Here is an 18,862-nt window from a genome sequence, read left to right as displayed (position 1 = left end):
GGACTTTTTGCATTCAAATATTGCGCTCTTTATCTTTCCTGTCATTTTTCAAACAAGCTATGTTTCTTGCACACACTCACGTGACAATTTGCCGATCCATATCCACTCTGGATCCTGTTGGTAATGACTCTGCTACTGTTCATTATGACTTTGAAAATCCGATCTACCAAGCCGAGGATGGAAGCGAGGAAGATTGTGAAGTCCCTGGAGAACTTGCCCGACTACTGCAAGAAGAAAAGACTATACCGCCGCATGAGGAATCAATTGAAATGGTAAATGTGGGTACTGAAATAAATAAGAAAGAAGTCAGAGGTTTCTTGGAGCACTCGAATTACATTGCCCGATTCATTCCACACTTGACTGCTACCTGCAAATCCATCTTCAAGTTACTGACAAAAAATCAAGAGATGGTCTGGAATGATGAATGCCAAGAAGCTTTTGACAAAATCAAGAAGTATCTCCGAGAACCTCCAATTTTGATACCACCAGTTGAAGAAAGACCTCTCATCATGTATTTGACCGTGTTAGAAAATTCAATGAGGTGTGTGTTGGGGCAACATGACGAGTCTGATCGAAAAGGGCATGCCATATATTGCCTTAGCAAAAGGTACCGACTGTGAAACAAGATACTCACAGCTCGAGAAAGCTTGTTGCGCTTTGGCTTGGGCTGCTCGCCGACTAAGACAGTATATGTTGAATCATACCACTTTATTGATTTCTAAGATGGATCTTATCAAATATACATTCGAGAAACCTGCTGTCTCCTGAAAGAGTTATCACTGATAATGGTACTAAACTGAACTCTGCATGCAGTTCAAAATAAAACACCATAACTCTTCTCCGTACCGGCCAAAGATGAACGGCGCCGTGGAGGCTGCTAACAATGTCCAGAAGTTCATACAAAAGATAGCAGTAACGTACAAAGACTGGCATGAGATGTTACCATTCGCTCTCCACGGTTATCGCACTTCAGTGCGCACTTCGACAGGGGCAACTCCGTTCTCTTCAGTCTATGGAATGGAAGCCATCTTACCAGTGGAAGTTCAGATTCCCTCTCTAAGAATCATGAAAGAGGCGGGCTTAGATGAAGAAGAACGGATTCAGACTCGACTCGATCAGATAAATTTGATTGAAGAGACTCGCGGCTATTTGTCATAGGCAGATATATCAGAAGCGCATGATCCAGGCATCTAACAAAAGGGTCAAGAGACAGGTATATCAAATTGGCGACTTGGTGATCAAGCGTATCATTCTACCGCAAGGTGATCCCAGAGGTAAATGGACTCCCACATACGAAGGGCCATTTATGGTTAAGAAGATATTCTCTGGTGGAGCCATGATACTTGCTACAATAGACGGCGAAAATTTCCCGCATCCTGTGAACGCGGACATAGTTAAAAAATATTACGCATAAAAGTGACCCGCTAGGTCGACGTACCTAGGCAAAAGTAAGGGCATCCCGGCGAACCAAAAGGGTTCGGGCAAAAATTAGGGATAAACATATAAAGACGTACACCCGGCAAGTCGAAAACCTGAAAAGGCGGCTTGAGCAAAAAAGGGTATCCCGGTGGACTGAAAACCTGAAAAGGCGGTCCAGGCAAAATTTAGGGATTAAAGCGTATGACTATGTCCCGTTCTCTGTCAGCTTCAACCAAGTTCAAGGAACTGAACAAGCCAATCACTTCTATCCGCCAGCAGGAGATGAGATGCTCGAAGACATGATGACAGTAGTGGAATTAAAATCAATAGGACTTTCTCTGCATAGCTTTCTCTTTGTGTTCTTGACAATTTCCTCTTACTAGGATTTTTTGTCTCCTTGTACACAGATTGCCTGTTCATAGGCCCTCTTTCAAAAATCAATGCAATTTTATTTCACTTTTACTCTTCTGTTTTGTTTGCATAAATGTCCATTGATTTGATTTGAATTAATATATGCATTTGAATATGATCAATGTTTATCAAAATACATGCATGGAATGGCAATAGCAATTACTACCCGAATTCAGGATCAAGGAGAAGGTCTAACCATGCTTCCAACGAATCCGCTACCAATCTTATTCTCCCCAGCAAGCTTGTTTTTCCTCAGGAGAAATTGGCATTATTCCCCGGGCAAAGCCAGCTATTTCCCAAAAGAAGTCGACATCACTAGACTGGTCGTCTCTTCTACCCCAGCCAGGCTCTGTTGAATATCTCTGCCATCAGATAAAAGTCAAATACCCCTAGCTAAGGAAGGATCATCAATGCAAATATCTCCGACCAGAAGACTGAGATTTATTTCCCCAGTAGAGTCCCCTGGAAGAACGTTTCAGACACATAGTGCATTCATTACATCATTTCACATCACATACCTACATACAATTTTCGTTCCGCATCATATACATTACATCATTTCATAACATATACATGTATACAATGCTCTCATTTATTCCAGACGCATAATTCACTCATTACATCATTTCACAGCATACGCATGCATACAACATTTGCATCTCATGCATCATGACATGGCATGAAGCTAACTTTATTTTTCAGGTCAAGTATCCTCTTGATACAATCAAAACAAAGGTCCATTCAGACGGACATCCTTATCAATTACATTCAGGATTCAACTACATCTTTCAGATACACTCCATGACAACATTCATTCGGACATCCTCCTAACGATGGCATCTATAAGCTCATCCCAAATAGGCATTGCAAATACAGCATACACAAATACTATCAGATATAGCCTAGCGTACGGTTCATCCCGATTCATCTCAACATATGACTCCTTCAAGGCCTCAAATATAGTCTAATGTACGACCAAGTTAGACCAGATGATGCTCAAATACGGTCTAATGTACGACCCAATTTGACCTTCGTCTCCTCAGATGCTACCTAGTGTACGGTACATTTCTGAAGTGTAGTCTAGTGTACGACTACCCCCTTTTTATCATCAGATTCAGCCTAATGGACGGCTCAGTCTGCTCAGATACGGTCTAATGTACGACCCAATTTGACCTTCGTCTCCTCAGATGCTACCTAGTGTACGGTACATTTCTGAAGTGTAGTCTAGTGTACGACTACCCCCTTTTTATCATCAGATTCAGCCTAAGGGACGGCTCAGTCTGCTCAGATACGGTCTAATGTACGACCCAATTTGACCTTCGTCTCCTCAGATGCTACCTAGTGTACGGTACATTTCTGAAGTGTAGTCTAGTGTACGACTACCCCCTTTTTTATCATCAGATTCAGCCTAATGGACGGCTCAGTCTGTTCAGATACGGTCTAATGTACGACCCAATTTGACCTTCGTCTCCTCAGATGCTACATAGTGTACGGTACATTTCTGAAGTGTAGTCTAGTGTACGACTACCCCCTTTTATCATCAGATTCAGCCTAATGGACGGCTCATCCTGCAACTCCAATGCAGTCTATCATAAGACCCATTTGGATCTTTAACTCAAAGACAATCTAATGTACGACCAAGTTAGACCTTTAAGTCCTCGGATTCTGCCCAGTGACAGTCTAATGTACGACCAAGTTAGACCGTCAAATCCTCAGGTGCTACCTTCGGACAGGTACATTCCTGAATGGTAGTCTGGTATACGGCTACTCCCTTGCTCAGGTGCTACCTTCGGACAGGTACATTCCTGAATGGTAGTCTGGTATACGGCTACTCCCTTGCTCAGGTGCTACCTTCGGACAGGTACATTCCTGAATGGTAGTCTGGTATACGGCTACTCCCTTGCTCAGGTGCTACCTTCGGACAGGTACATTCCTGAATGGTAGTCTGGTATACGGCTACTCCCTTGCTCAGGTGCTACCTTCGGACAGGTACATTCCTGAATGGTAGTCTGGTATACGACTACTCCCTTGCTCAGGTGCTACCTTCGGACAGGTAAATTCCTGAATGGTAGTCTGGTATACGGCTACTCCCTTGCTCAGGTGCTACCTTCGGACAGGTACATTCCTGAATGGTAGTCTGGTATACGGCTACTCCCTTGCTCAGGTGCTACCTTCGGACAGGTACATTCCTGAATGGTAGTCTGGTATACGGCTACTCCCTTGCTCAGGTGCTACCGTCGGACAGGTACATTCCTGAATGGTAGTCTGGTATACGGCTACTCCCTTGCTCAGGTGCTACCTTCGGACAGGTACATTCCTGAATGGTAGTCTGGTATACGGCTACTCCCTTGCTCAGGTGCTACCTTCGGACAGGTACATTCCTGAATGGTAGTCTGGTATACGGCTACTCCCTTGCTCAGGTGCTACCTTCGGACAGGTACATTCCTGAATGGTAGTCTGGTATACGACTACTCCCTTGCTCAGATGCTACCTTCGGACAGGTACATTTCTGAATGGTAGTCTAGTATACGGCTACTCCCTCTTCAAGCAGATTCGGCCTAACGGACGGCTCATTCTGCAACTCAGAAACGATCTAGCGTACGATCCGTTCTGATCTTTCATCCCCATCAAAGTCATCCGCCTAACGAACGGCTCATTCTGCAACTCGGAGACGATCTAGCGTACGATCCATTCTGATCCCTTATCCCCAGCAGTATATAGCATACTCTGACTCCCCAGCGAAGTCGACAGCATGATGGATGATTCACTATACGGTCTAGCGTATGACCCGGTATGACATCCATGTCTTCAGACATCGTCTAACGTACGACACAATCGGAAGCTCGTCATCAAACTACCTGGATGGCATCTTTAAGACCATCTCCCTCAAGACTAATGGACCGGCGCAAATTGTTGGGGCACTCTAGTGTTCAATAATCTTTCACCTCCAGACCACGAATGGCGTACATACCATCCTAACTCTCTCGGTTCAAGAATATTGAACAGGGGCAGCTGTCATACCCCAAAATTTGCCCATTAATATTTCAAGACGTTTTTCAGGGCACTCCGACCCATTTTTACGGCACTGATCTTAAAGGAACGAAGGCTCAGCTCACGAATGACCCAAACTGGCCTGTTCGCTACACACTCGCCTAGTGATAACATGAACTTATATTATAAGACTTAATTCAATTAAATTTTATCATCATTTATTTCAGTTCACTTTATGTTGTTAGATATTACGCGGTATGTTCTTCCTATTGGTCTCAGGTGGCTTATTTTGAAGCACAAGTAAAATGGAAGAAAAGGAGGTGCAAAGAGAAAAAGAATCAAATAGCAAAGTCCAGCCCAAAGCGCAAGACACAAATGCTGTGCCTGTGACGGACGTCATAGAGGGCGTGACGAGCGTCACGCAAAACAACCTTGTGACGGACGTCACACATGGTGTGATGAACGTCACACCATTCCCCTACTTTGTGGGCGCAGGTAATGCTTCGGAGACTTGAAGATACGTTGAGGGATGTTGGGCCTTATATCCACGCGTGTTGAAGACTTGTTTTTTTGGGCAGCAGGCATGACCTAACGACACCAATATAAATAGCCACCTTGAAAACCTAAAAGGGGAGGCTTTTCCACATTTTTTTTCCTTTTGCCGTTTTTGCTTTTGCATAGTTTCTTTCCCAGTAGCTTAGTCATTGTTTATTACGAGTTCTACACTGCTCCCCTTGCAATTTCCCATTTCCTTTTTAGCATTTAGTTAATTCTTTTCGCACAATAGTTTCTGCAACGGAAACTATTGTGCACCTTTTTACCGAATCTAACCTTACGTTAGGATCTAGTTTATTTCCTTCGTTTTAATTTGTTGTTTAAAGGAAGCCCTGAAGGAAAAGCCGGCGGCACCGCTCAACTCAATCCGGCATCAACCCTAAGAGTGCCAATTCAAGGTTACAATTCAATTGCAAACAGGTTTGCGTTACTATCGCCGCTTTACGTTTCGAATTCCCATGTGATATTACAATTGAATTCATAAATATATTTGAGGTTCTGTATGTAGACTTAAGTATGCCTGGATACCTTGAATTGTTGTAATGGATGCCGCTGTTTTTCGTTCTGTTTTGATCTTTGCCCTTCTGACCTGTTTTATTATAACCATGCTTTGTTTACCTGATACTATTACTGCTTTGGTGCAACTCCTCGATTACACCCTGCTTTGGTATGCTAACCCGTTTGTTGAATTTTGCAAAGGTTCATATGGCCCAGGAAAAGATTGCCGTTAGGTCTTCCACTTTATTTGTGGGATACCATTGTGGAGGCTCACCCTAAATTGCCTAATTAATTTTAATGTGTTAATTTTAATAATTAATTTTAATGTGTTAATTTTAATAATTAATTTTAATGTAATTTTAATGTATTGATTTTAATGTGGAGGCTCATCCTAATTACCTACTTAACTTTAAAATATGGCCTTTAAATATGTGATCTTGGACCTCTCTTTTGCCTTACGACATTACGGTATGACGGTCATGTCCCGCGAATGTAGGGATACACTTAGCAAAGACCCTTCGGTTAAATCATCATAAAATAAATCATGGTCCCTCGGATGTTGCCTTCGAAAATACGATTTTGTCCCTCGATGACCCTTCGGTGTAGCCTACGGTTAAATGATGATTGTCCCTTCGAATGCTAAGGTATCCTTACAACTGTGGCCTTCAATGACCTATCGATGACCCTACGATGACCCTTTTACATCCAAAGGATAAAACTACTTACTTCTCAATAGTAAGGACAGTTTTACCCTCATAAGGATAGGAAACGTTCATAACGACCTTAGGAAGGTATAACTCTCAATTACTGGATCATAACCTAAAATATTTTCAACACCTCACACCTTTCAAAATCTCTTTTGAAAAATCACCACTTGGTATACATTCATACTAGAATCATTACCGAGTTATATTTTCAAACAGCTTTCAAAACTAAACGAGATAACCACTTTGTATACATTCATACGAGAATCATTACAAAGTTAAACTCTCTTTTCAAAACATTTTTAAACAATTCACCAACACTTTTCAGACAAAAATATAAGTGATCCAGCAATTAAGAGCCCATGGATAACCATGGATACAAAGGGTGCTAACACCTTCCCTTTGTATAATGTACCTCCCGAACCCAAAATCTATTAAGGTCTTTCCTGTTCTTTTCCACCTTTCCTTATTGGATAAAAGAAAAGTCGGTGGCGACTCTTGCTATCCGCGACATTGCGATAAAAAGCAAAACACCCCAAGTCAGTTCACCGTATGACAATGATATAATAAATGTTACATGGGATTGACAAAAATTTAATGACTGACCCGATCGAAACGTCCCCCTATTCCACATCCAGGTGCGTTAGTTTGTCTCTGAGGTCTCCCACGATTTTTCTGAGGTGTTTGGGGTCTTTGTGTGTTGACCTGATCGAATGATGGCTGATGTGAAGGTTCGACGGAAGTTCCAGCGGTATTTGACAGATGTGTCATCATTTGTTCCCAATATCCGGAGGGGCTCTGGCCAACGGCGCTTCCGTAATGGAGTTCGGTGTCCATGTCATCGTAGTTAGGTCAATGGGGTTGGGTGGATTGTGGACGGTATAGTTGCTCAAATTGAGGCATTGAATCGTTTTGGAAACGAAGCAATGGTTCATAAGGTGTACTATAGTTAAACAATGATTGTGTGTTTTGGTGATGAGATGTTTCAGTGGTCATTGGTGGAGGGCTACGATGAAGTGATCCATATGAATCATCTAGGCTATAGACGGTTGTGGTTGAAGCGTATGATTGTTGGTGGGTAAGGTTTGATTCTTGGTTTTGTGGTTGGGTGAGTGACATGAATGAATTGCGACGTTGGGTGTTTGGTTGTTAGGTAGATGACATGAATGGGTTGCGAAGTTGAGTGTTTGGTTGTTGGATGTATGTGGTAGGTTGATGATGTGAGGTTGGTTGTTGGGTTTGAGTGGTTTGATATTGGTGTTGGACGGGGACTTGTTATTGGGCGTACGATGGCAAAACTAGTTGGCGTATATCTATCAAATACCGCAGCTCAGGCACAAATTATTGCGTTGTTACCGACGTAAACCATGCCATATATTGTTGAGTTGGTCTTGCATAATGGATGACTAGTTCGTTTAAGATGTGTTGTCGTCGATTCCTCCACTGACGACACATCTATTTTGCAAAGTCTCTCCATTGAGCATCAACTCTTTTTTGATGTCAATTCCCCAAACACGTCGGAGGTTCTGGAATCTGTTGTTGCATGTCGAACTACAATTTTACCCAGTCACTCTGGTGCATTTCCACAGTAGTGAACCAGATAACTGGTGTCTTTGCTGTCCAAACTGCAGCATCGTCATGGTTCACATGATGATCAAGATCCAAATATGGCCTCCAGATAAACTGTAAAACAATACGAAAAGATTATATGATAAATAATTTGATAAGTATTTTTAAATTAAAATATAGTTATGTAGGAGTATTACATCGTTTGGTCCAATGTGGTCCAATAGATTGCGATAGACTACTATAGTGTGTTTCAGACACCTATTGTAGTTCATCCCCCTTACTGACCACCTTAGATAAAAAAAATTGAAAAATATTATTTACAGTTAATTATAATATAAAATATAATTAATTAAATGGTAAAGTGTTACACTTACTTTGTTGCAAACGGGAATATTAATGGGTTCTCGTTTATCGGGACGAGTGACGACATTCTTGACCAACCCCATGCTTATAGCAAATACGCACATGAAAAAAACGCACAAGTATTCTTTTTTGCATTTTTACATATTGCACTATATAGATGGGCCAACACAGCTCAACCCCAACTATATGTGCTTACCTTATTAATGTTGCGTAACAACGGTAAATTCATAATATTTACTGAATTACCTGTACTTTCTGAAAATAAAAAATTACCAAATAAAATCATAATATAACGCCGAGCTTTAATTATTTTTTCGTACTCGGTTGATTCTTCGGACAATATTATACTCGCATAATATTGTTTAAGGTATTTTAAATTTATACCTTGCCCCATTGCTTGACCGGATGACTCTCCCTCAGTTTGGTCGTCACACAAAGAGGCACCAAATAATTCGTTGGAGATAGAGTTATTTCGGTTTACTTTACCATTCACGACCTTACCATCTATACGGAGACCCAACAACATGTATACGTCCTCAAGTGTGACGGTACACTCACCGAAAGGAAGGTGAAATGTGTGGGTCTCGGGTCTCCATCTCTCCAACAAAGCAAGAATAAACTTGTAGTCCACCGAGTACGAGACAATGTTGAGGAGATTTCCAAATCTACATCCTCTAATATATGATTCTATCAAAGGATCGTAGGGTACATATTCATGTACACGGCATTGAAAACGCTTTGGTTCCTAATAACACGTAAGTAAGAAATACAATAAGAAGAAGTAATATATAATACAAACATAGATAACAAAGGTATACGAATTAAATATGGAATAAGTAAAAAGAGAGTGATAACATACAAATGTTGATATATTCTCGAGTGTTCCTCTGTGTTCATCACCCATAGTCAACAGAGACATAATTTGATGTTGCAGAGCTTGAGTGTTGCAGAGAAAGAGTATGGTAAAGAAAGAGTATAAATGATTAGTGTTGGAGATGATTTGATGTTGTGATTTGAAGCCTATTTATAGATGAGAGAGTCTTACTAGGTTTGCAACCGACGCATCATGTGATTGATTGTATGCATGGCAAAGTATAGTAGCCATAGCCTTATGCGCATGCATGTGATATTCACATGCAAGGAAGATGCGCCCATGGTATTGGCGCCTGCATGTGAATATTCACATGCAATGAAGAGGCGCCCTTGCTCTTAGCGCCTAGGAGTCTTTGTCATGAAGGTGCACTCTTGGTCTTAACGCCTAGGTTGCTTTATGCGCCTAGGGAATGGACTCCTGTTTGGACTATTAGGGTAAAGATTCTCTTGTGAGATTCCTTGTGTGCAGAGATTCCTTGGGCGCATGCATTGTGTGTTCTTGTCACTGCATGCATTCCTTGTGTGTTCTTGTCACTGCATGGTTTAGTCTGTGCAGATGAATAGCGTGATCAATGCATTCAACGTATACGCTATTTAAGTGCATTTGAATAACATATCAATGCATTCAATTTCAGTATAGAAAAGAAAGTTAGATTTAAAAAATGTCTTCCTCACAACATTACATGATCAGTGCCCATATCGAAGGTGAAATATTTGAGCATCAACTATTCGATTTTTGTTTTCGCAACACAGAGGTAACTCGGTTTACAATAAATCGACGATCAAATTTTTCACATCTGAAACAAAGAATAGAAAAGAAATTGCAGTGCAGTCCTGTTGGCCAAATCATCAATAAAAATCTGGTTTGGTTTGCAGAAAACCAGGTGAAGTTTTATCAGAAGAAGATTCGAGATGATGAAGATGTTGAGCATATGTTTCTCAGTCACGAACAATCTGGGTACAACGATATAGATTTGTATATATTACCACAACAATAACAAGTGTCTCAGTTCATTGATTAGTCACAAGTGTTTTGTGAAACTGATGATGAACAAGCTGATGTGAATGTTGCAGATGACGAAGAGAAAAAAGATGAGATCTTGGTTGATTCAATGGTGAACGCTGATGAGGAAGATGAGCCATTACCAACTAGTCATGTATATTGTCCACCTTAACACATGACAAGGTTGAATTTGGGTTTTGATGAACCTTCATGAGAGATATGGTACAATCCTTATGTGTAAATGCAAGGATCTTTGAAACAAGGAGACACATTTCTCACAAAAGAGGATTGTGTAAAAGCCATCAAAAAATTTACATGCAACTATCAGCCGATTTCATATTTGATAAAACTAATGCATTGAGGTACAAAATTTATTGTTCGAATGAGCACTGCTTTTTCAGGTTGTTAGCTTCATACCGGAAGATGAGCGATTCTTGGGAGATTGGATCCATGGGTCCAATTCACACATGCATGCTGACAAACCCAATGCAAGACCATCATAAACTAAGCTCTCAACTAATATGCGATGAAATATTGTCTTTCATTGGCGAAAATCCTTCATTAAAGGTGAGTACAAAAATCTCGCATATTAGGGCAGAGTACCAGTACACTCCATCATATAGGAAGGCATGGATAACTAGAACTAAGGTTGTTGAAAAAGTGTTTGACAATTGGGAGGAATCTTACAAATAACTTCCCAAAATACTTGTTGGCTCTAAAATAGTATGCTCTAAGGACTATTGTCAAGTTGGAAACATTTCTCGCGTATAGACAAGACGAGACGTGTGCTATTGGAAATGGAATATTACACCGTCTCTTCTGGGCGTATCAACCATGCATCATAGGTTTTTCTTTCTGCAAACCTATTATACAAATTGATGGTACATGGTTGTACGGGAAATACAAAGAAACATTTTACAGATGGCAGGCTACGCATTATCAGAACCTTCTTTCAAACACTACCGCGAAGAAATAAGTTTGTCAAACGCAGATGCAGTACGGTGGATCGACAGTATTCCATTGGAGAAGTGGACTAGGGCATACGACAACGGTCAACGTTGAGGCCACGTGACAACAAATCTTATGGAATCAATGAACTCTGTCTTCAAAGGAATTTGTAACCTACATATAACTGATTTGATGCATGCAACATATGTCAGGCTAGGGGCGCTATTTGAGACTAGACGTTCCAAATGGAGTTCAGTATTGCAATCTGGGTAGTTGTTCAGTGATGCTTCAATGAAATTCATTAGACATGAAGCTGCAAAAGCAAACACGCATATGGTTACGGTGTTTGCCCGCACTAAAGGTTGGTATAGTGTTGTCGAGTCCATGGATCACAATGAGGGCATGCAGATGGGGCAATACATAGTCGAACTAGATAGAGGTTGGTGCGACTGCAGAAAGTTTCAAGCCTTTCGTACGCCATGCTCCCAGGTCATTGCGGTATGTTCAAAGGTTCGAAGGGATCCATCCTACTTGATATCCGAAGTTTACAAAGTCACCAGCCTATCAAATGTTTATAAAATTAATTTTTTCGTAGTAGGAAAAGAGGATTATTAACCAGAATATCAAGGGGACATCGTCTGGCACAACGAAGTTATGCGAAGGAAGAAAAAGGGTCGCCCAAATTGCACTCGCATTCGAACCAAAATGGATACGGTGAACAAAATGGTTAGATTATGTAGTTCATGTCGTCAACCAGGTCACAATCGTACTAGTTGTCCTAGTGTTGGAACGAACACAACCAGATAAACTCACATGTACCTCTGTTGCAATATATGAAAAATTAAATTTATTTCATATTATAAGTTTGTGAGGAAAATACATTACATAAACAATAACACAAAGAATTAAAACAACTACAATACAAGAACTATGTGATTACAACCATCAAAACAATTTTGAACATGTAATGGATCATCTATGAATGTCTCGGTCAGTCTTGATATCCATAAATTCACGCACTTCTCCATTTTGGTTGAACGTGGACACAGGCCATTGGATTCTTCTAATCCTTTCATCATCTCCAATTTCTCCATCTAACCAACTGTTTAACGTCCGATTAAGACGTTCAAACGAATCTATATTCCAGAGTCGAATCTTTATCGGAGACGCAACTGGGAAAATATTAAATCAACATTTCTCTTGTGAATGTATTCAGACATGGTTAAAACTCAAAAACTTGAAGAAGAGTGGAGTTGAATGAAAGAAAATATTGTAGTATGGGAAGATTTTCTGTGAAAAATATTGCATACAGGGCGAGGTGTTTATAGTGAAGAGATATAAAATGCATGCGCCAAGAGGGTAGGCGCCTAACATGTCAAGACATGTATGCGCCATTGGCATTGGCGCCTCCTCATGAGACACAATGCAAACGCCATGGGCATTGGCGCCTCCTCATGAGACTTCCAATGTAGGCGTCAAAGTTTAAGGCGTCTCCTCTTGGTTCAACACGCATGCACCAGTTCATCTAGCGCATCTTTTTTTAAAGGTGATTATTTTGAAAAAAAAATTAAAAAAATTATTATTTTGGAATTAATTTTGAAAATGTGGTTATTTAAAAAAAAATCTAAATTAATTTGAAAAATAATGGCACAAACACTACTAAAAAGTATTGGTGTTTTCTCTCAACAATTACATTTTGTTGGAGTGTGTCAACACACGAAATTTGATGATGGATTCCATGATTCATGTAAAACTCTTTAAAAACAAATTTGAATCCATTATCAGATCTTATGGTTTTGACATTAGATTTAATTGTTTTTAATCCGAGTAACACAATATTTAACAAGGTTTCTGGTTTCAGATCAAGTAGATCTAACAAAATTTAGTGTGATCATCAATTATCGCGCGAGGAAGTTTCTATTGTCTAACATGGAGGGAACCAAAAAAAAGTCTTCAAATTTCATGTGAATAATGTCAAAATAATTTTTTGAAGATGTAATACTATTAGAAAAAAGAGAGGCATTTATGCATATAGAAACATGAATCATAGGGTAGAGAAGTCATCCAAACAATTTCTTAAATTAATATTAATGATGGTTTCATGAGAGAGGTGGCCAAAGAAATTCATTGTATAGTGGAGTGATTCAATTATGTGTTGGTTGACATGAGGATCACCACTTCAACATTCTCTCACTTTACTTTAAACCAATTGCTCAACAATGCCAAAACCATTGCTCATCTTAAACAAACTCATGCACTCTTTCTCAAACTCCTCACTCCAAAACCACCCCATAGCTTTTTTGATCGTCTGCTACTTCGGGTTCTTCACTTCAGTGCTGAAAAATCTAATCTTTACTATGCTCACAAACTGTTTGATACAATGCCAAACTGCTCCAACTGCTTTCTATGGACTTCTCTCATTCGCTCATTCCTTTCCCATCAAACCCATTTTCGTCATTCTATTTCCACCTACGCTAGAATGCATCAAAACGGGATTTTGCCGTCTGAGTTCACATTCTCATCGGTCCTCAACGCGTGCGGGCGTGTCCCTGCGTTGGTTGAAGGGAAACAAGTGCATGTGAGAGTGATGCAGTCAGGGTTTATTGGTAACAATATTGTGCAAACAGCACTTCTTGATATGTATGCGAAATGTGGCTGTGTGTGTGATGCACGTGATGTGTTTGATGGAATGGTTGAGAGAGATGTTGTTGCATGGACAGCTATGATTTGTGGGTATGCCAAGGTGGGGAGGATGGTTGATGCTAGGTTGTTGTTTGATAAAATGGGGGAAAGGAATTCTTTTACTTGGACTACTATGGTTGCTGGGTATACAAACTGTGGAGACATGAAGGCTGCGAAGGAATTGTATGATGTCATGAGTGGCAAGAACGTGGTCACAGAGGTTGCAATGATAGCTGGGTATGGGAAGTTAGGAAATGTAAGTGACGCCAAAAGAATATTTGATGGGATATCAATGCCACATAATCCATCAATCTGTGCAGCAATGCTGGCTTGTTATGCCCAAAATGGATATGCAAAGAAAGCTATTGAGATGTATGAGAAATTGAGACAAGCAAAGATTAAAATTACAGATGTGGCAATGGTGGGTGCAATATCAGCTTGTGCTCAACTTAGGGACAATAGAATGTCTAACTCATTAACATACCATATCGAGGAGGGTCTCTGTGGTAGGTCCATCATTATTTTTATCAGTTTGGCTTTGGTATTTTATTATGGGTAATGCTAAGGGCACAAGTTAAGAACCAAACGAAGAAATGTTTTCTTGTAAATTGTGTATTGACTTTAATAAAAGTATAAAATTAATTTTTTAATTGTTTTTTCCAATACAGTGGTTTTCTTAACTTAGGGCACAAGGCACAAGTTAGCATTACCCTTTTATTATTCAGTTTTTTTTTTTTAAATGCTTGGTACTAACCTTTGGCCTCTTGTTTGGTTGTAACCTTTTTTTTCTCAGAAAGGACACACATTGTTTCCAATGCATTGATCCACATGCACTCAAAGTGTGGAAATATAGACTTGGCATGGAGGGAGTTTAGTATGATGAGATACAGAGATTTGTATACTTATAGTGCAATGATTGCAGCTTTTGCGGAGCACGGGAAATCACAGGATGCTATAGATCTTTTCTTAAAGATGCAGCAGGAAGGTTTAAAGCCAAACCAAGTTACATTCGTTGGGGTCCTCAATGCATGTAGCGCTTCAGGTCTAATTGAACAAGGTTGTCGGTTTTTCCAGATTATGACTGAGGTTTATGGTATTGAGCACTTACCTCAGCACTATGCTTGCATGGTTGATCTTCTTGGTAGGGCCGGCCAATTGGAAAAAGCATACAGTCTCATAAAGGAGAATTCGGCTTGTGCTGATGCAACAACTTGGGGTTCTTTATTAGCAGCTTGCCAAGTTTATGGAAATATGGAGTTGGGTGAGACTGCTGCCAGACATCTCTTTGAGATTGACCCTACGGATTCTGGAAATTATGTTCTTCTAGCAAACACTTATGCAGCAAATGATAAATGGGAGTGTGCAGAAGAAGTTAAGAAGTTGATAAGTAAAAATGGAATGAAAAAACCGTCAGGGTATAGTTGGATACAGAGAGAGATCAAAGGAAAGTATCAAGAAGAAGCACATTGCTTGGTAGTTTCAGCCAGTTAGATATATTCTTTTATGTTTTCCCCGATTACTTTCTGTCCCGAGTCTATGAAACACAGACATCGGGAAAACAACACCAACACTAACACGTCAACACCAATAATTATTTGACACCAACACGGACACTGACACAAACACATATACTAACTAGCACTGCTTTGCTTACTTGCCCGTATGTTCAAAGTTTTTGCCTATCTTAGAATATAATTAAAAGAAAATTATTTTAAAAAATTTAGAGGAATTAAGCCAAAATTCAAGGTCAAAATATATACTCAAGTGTCATTAAAAATGTCATCTTTTAATTTCTTAATCAATGTCTTAAAAGACATTGGTTACTTAATAGCATATGTATAATTTTATTCATTTTGTCAGAGTTAGTTGTAGCAGTATGAATAACTTTAATCATTTCTCCACTTCTCTTGCAATCTTTCTCACCAAATTATTAGTTTAATCCAGTCTTTTTTCCTTTCTAGAATGACACATGTATAATAATACAACTCGCTTTAGAATGATTCCATTCACATTCACATATGGCCTATTGAGCCGGCTGCCAAGAAACATCATCGTTTTTTAACCATGCTTTTGTCTCTTTCCATATTAATATTATATATGAGAGTCTTTTGGTAGTTGGTATTATCTTAAAAATAAAAATTGGTAAAAAATATGTTAAAATATTGGCAAGTAGTTAGCCATCCATCATGATGTGAGTTGGCATGAACGTCTCTTTCTTGTTTGGTTTGCAAACAAAGAAAACTATAGTTGTAAGATGAATACAAAACCTAGAATCAATGAATTTCTCTAAGTTATATTTCGATTTTAATTAGTGTAATTTCATTTTTATTAAAGTTTGACTTAGTTGAATCTTACAAAATTGATTTATAAGATGAATATCAACGTGAGACTTAATTTTCTTTAACAATTTCATTTTAAGTTAGCATATCCTTATTTTGACCAAGTTTTGTGTATCTTAACAAATCTTTTTTTAGAGGGGATTTGGGTTCTATGTTTCAACGTCTAACTTTAGACTTTACACCAAAATAATGTTTTAAAAATTGAAACAATTAGAAAATGAGTTGGTTTTGGTTTTGGTTTTGGTTTGAACCCTTCTTGTTTTTCTATTTTTTATTCAGTTTCAATTGATTCACACATTCAAATCTCGTAGTAAAAATCTTCACTTTTTATTTTGCTTTTGCCATAAGCTAAAGAAAGGTGTAATAAAGGAATATAGAAAGAGTAAAACATAATTAAACAATAAATACAAATATGAAGAAATAGAAAGTGATACAATGTATATAACACACTACACACGAAAACAACCCCTAAAAGTAAGTATCCTGTGAAAGAATTACCTCAAAAGCCAAAACTGAGACTCTCAAGTAGAAGCTGAAGTACCCAAAATATACAAAGCGGGTCCAAAATGGTAATAAAAATACAAAAAAATACATTAAAAAAAAATTCAATATAATCTTTCTTCTACACATGATTCCTACACCTAGAGGGTAGAAGAAGCATATGATCCATATCCATTGGCACCATTAACAGCATGTGAAGTTTTGTTCTCTACTTGCTTCCTCTTCAATACTATCATCCACGTGTAAGCTTCTAAAAAGACAGCAATACCCCCCAAAGCACCAATAATTCCAATGTAAGCATGTTTCCAGTTCTTGTAACGATCCCCAACAGAATCTCCCAAAGCTTCAAACCCCTTAAAAACATTCGCAATGCTAAGGCTTATGGTTGCATATCCAATAACATGGTGGTAGATATTCCAGTAGAGTCTAAATTTATGGTCTTTGTTTGGCCTCAAAAACAGAGCAAATACTTGAAGAGTCGCAAACGTTACAAGAACAATAGCAATTGCTCTATGTGTGTCGTATGTAATACCCTCCGAGTCATGACCAAGTTTGAGACCAGTTCCAAATCCAGATAATCCAATTATGTAAGCTGAAACTTGACATGTTATGTGAAGATAGAACCATGCTGGGTCTGCTGATTTGAATACCTTCAAATATCTTGCTATTACTGCTCCTGTTGGCATCAAGATTCCCCAGCTTATTGCATTTAGTACTCCATGTGTCTGAAAATCAAGACGAATAATAATTTAGATTCAAAAACCAATCATATCAAACTATAAAACATTGACACAGACACAGACACACGGAACAAGTATTCAATTGAAGATGCAGACTCAGACACGACACGGAACATGTAAAAATTCTTATAAGTTTGCTTATTATCAATTGAATCCTTAAAACATGGATACTTACATTTCTTTTTCTTTGACGCGAACCGATCCCACTTACAGCTTGGGAGGTACCAGAAACAAGATCCAAGACTTCCTTTGAGTTTTGATGGGAAGATTCATGACTATGTTCTTGAGGAGTCGAATCAGAAGAAGATAAAAACCCGTCTTGCCATACATGAACCAACGAGGTAGTAGTGTTTGGAAGAGTCAGAGTCGCAAAAATAGTAACCTCGTTGTTCTGATACGTCGCAGAAAAACCAGAAACAGGATAACTAATTGGTCCTTCTTGCAACGTTGTGCTTGTGCTTGCGATGGATGAAGTATAAGCTTTTGTGCTTCCATTAGATTGTGGAATAGCCACCAAAGCTTGAGCTCCAAGCATGGCGGGGTCGAGAGTGTTGCTGGGGTTGATAGCCCAAGCAACCCACCTATTTGTTGAAGTGATTCCGCCGTGTCTGAATGCTATGTCTAGTTTGCCACTGGTTTGATCGAATGACCAGTGGAGATACGAGGTTAATTGCGGAAGATCACGACATGTTGTGAATACTTTGTTGTTTGAGAATGTTTGGTTTTTACATGTTTGAGCTGAACATGTAAAAAACACAGTGGTTAAAACACATAAGGCCAAAGTGAGTCTCAACATGTGAGCCATTGACATGAAACTGATGATCCTTGTTGTTCCTTTGTGTGGATTCTGTAATGGGTTGATCTTGAAACTGTAGAAGAAATTTGTGTTTTGTTTTTGTCTTGTTGGGATGTAAATAGTTGAATAGAATATGAGAGGGATAGAGAAGAGGATTCAATTATTTATAAAGAGTTGGTGGGGTTTGGTTGTTGATGTGGAATGAGGGCGGAAAGGAGGGATAATAATATTAATATTTGTGAAGAAAAAATCATACAAATCTTATTTTATATGTAAAGAGGAAATTGTCAAAAAAATAAGTACATGTAAAAAGGAAATTGTACAATTTTTGAATCATTAAACATAGAAACCATAGTTAGTACAATCAAATAGTACTACCACTAATCAGAAAACAAGTTTTTTTATCTCAATAACATAAATTAATCCTTTTTATTGCTATAATATTAATTAATCTCAATATTTCTTCAATT

At 39.0% G+C, this 18,862-nt stretch overlaps 2 protein-coding genes across 2 annotated transcripts; one reads left to right on the top strand and one right to left on the bottom strand.

The window, feature by feature from the left end:
* Positions 1 to 13,059: 13,059 nt before the first annotated feature.
* On the top strand, positions 13,060 to 15,906 carry LOC127138303 (putative pentatricopeptide repeat-containing protein At5g37570). Its single transcript, XM_051064719.1, has 2 exons — positions 13,060 to 14,522; positions 14,810 to 15,906. Exons 1-2 carry the CDS (start codon positions 13,499 to 13,501, stop codon positions 15,505 to 15,507), a joined length of 1,722 nt encoding a protein of 573 aa, XP_050920676.1. The 5' UTR covers positions 13,060 to 13,498; the 3' UTR covers positions 15,508 to 15,906.
* An 832-nt stretch (positions 15,907 to 16,738) lies between these two features.
* On the bottom strand, positions 16,739 to 18,590 carry LOC127138302 (cytochrome b561 and DOMON domain-containing protein At4g17280). Its single transcript, XM_051064717.1, has 2 exons — positions 17,772 to 18,590; positions 16,739 to 17,581 (listed from the first exon to the last, which is right to left on the bottom strand). Exons 1-2 carry the CDS (start codon positions 18,405 to 18,407, stop codon positions 16,997 to 16,999), a joined length of 1,221 nt encoding a protein of 406 aa, XP_050920674.1. The 5' UTR covers positions 18,408 to 18,590; the 3' UTR covers positions 16,739 to 16,996.
* Positions 18,591 to 18,862: the final 272 nt, after the last annotated feature.

Source organism: Lathyrus oleraceus, chromosome 4, assembly GCF_024323335.1.
Source record: "Lathyrus oleraceus cultivar Zhongwan6 chromosome 4, CAAS_Psat_ZW6_1.0, whole genome shotgun sequence".
Classification (NCBI taxonomy): domain Eukaryota; kingdom Viridiplantae; phylum Streptophyta; class Magnoliopsida; order Fabales; family Fabaceae; genus Lathyrus; species Lathyrus oleraceus.
The sequence above is the reverse complement of the archived record's forward strand: the minus strand, read 5'-3'. Positions and strand labels throughout refer to the sequence as shown.

Coding starts and splice junctions, on each gene's coding strand:
- LOC127138303 (XM_051064719.1), top strand. CDS start 13,499: ATGAGGATCACCACTTCAACATTCTCTCACTTTACTTTAAACCAATTG. Junction 14,523..14,809: donor TATCGAGGAGGGTCTCTGTG/GTAGGTCCATCA, acceptor TTTTTTTCTCAG/AAAGGACACACATTGTTTCC.
- LOC127138302 (XM_051064717.1), bottom strand. CDS start 18,407: ATGTCAATGGCTCACATGTTGAGACTCACTTTGGCCTTATGTGTTTTA. Junction 17,582..17,771: donor CGCGTCAAAGAAAAAGAAAT/GTAAGTATCCAT, acceptor CTTGATTTTCAG/ACACATGGAGTACTAAATGC.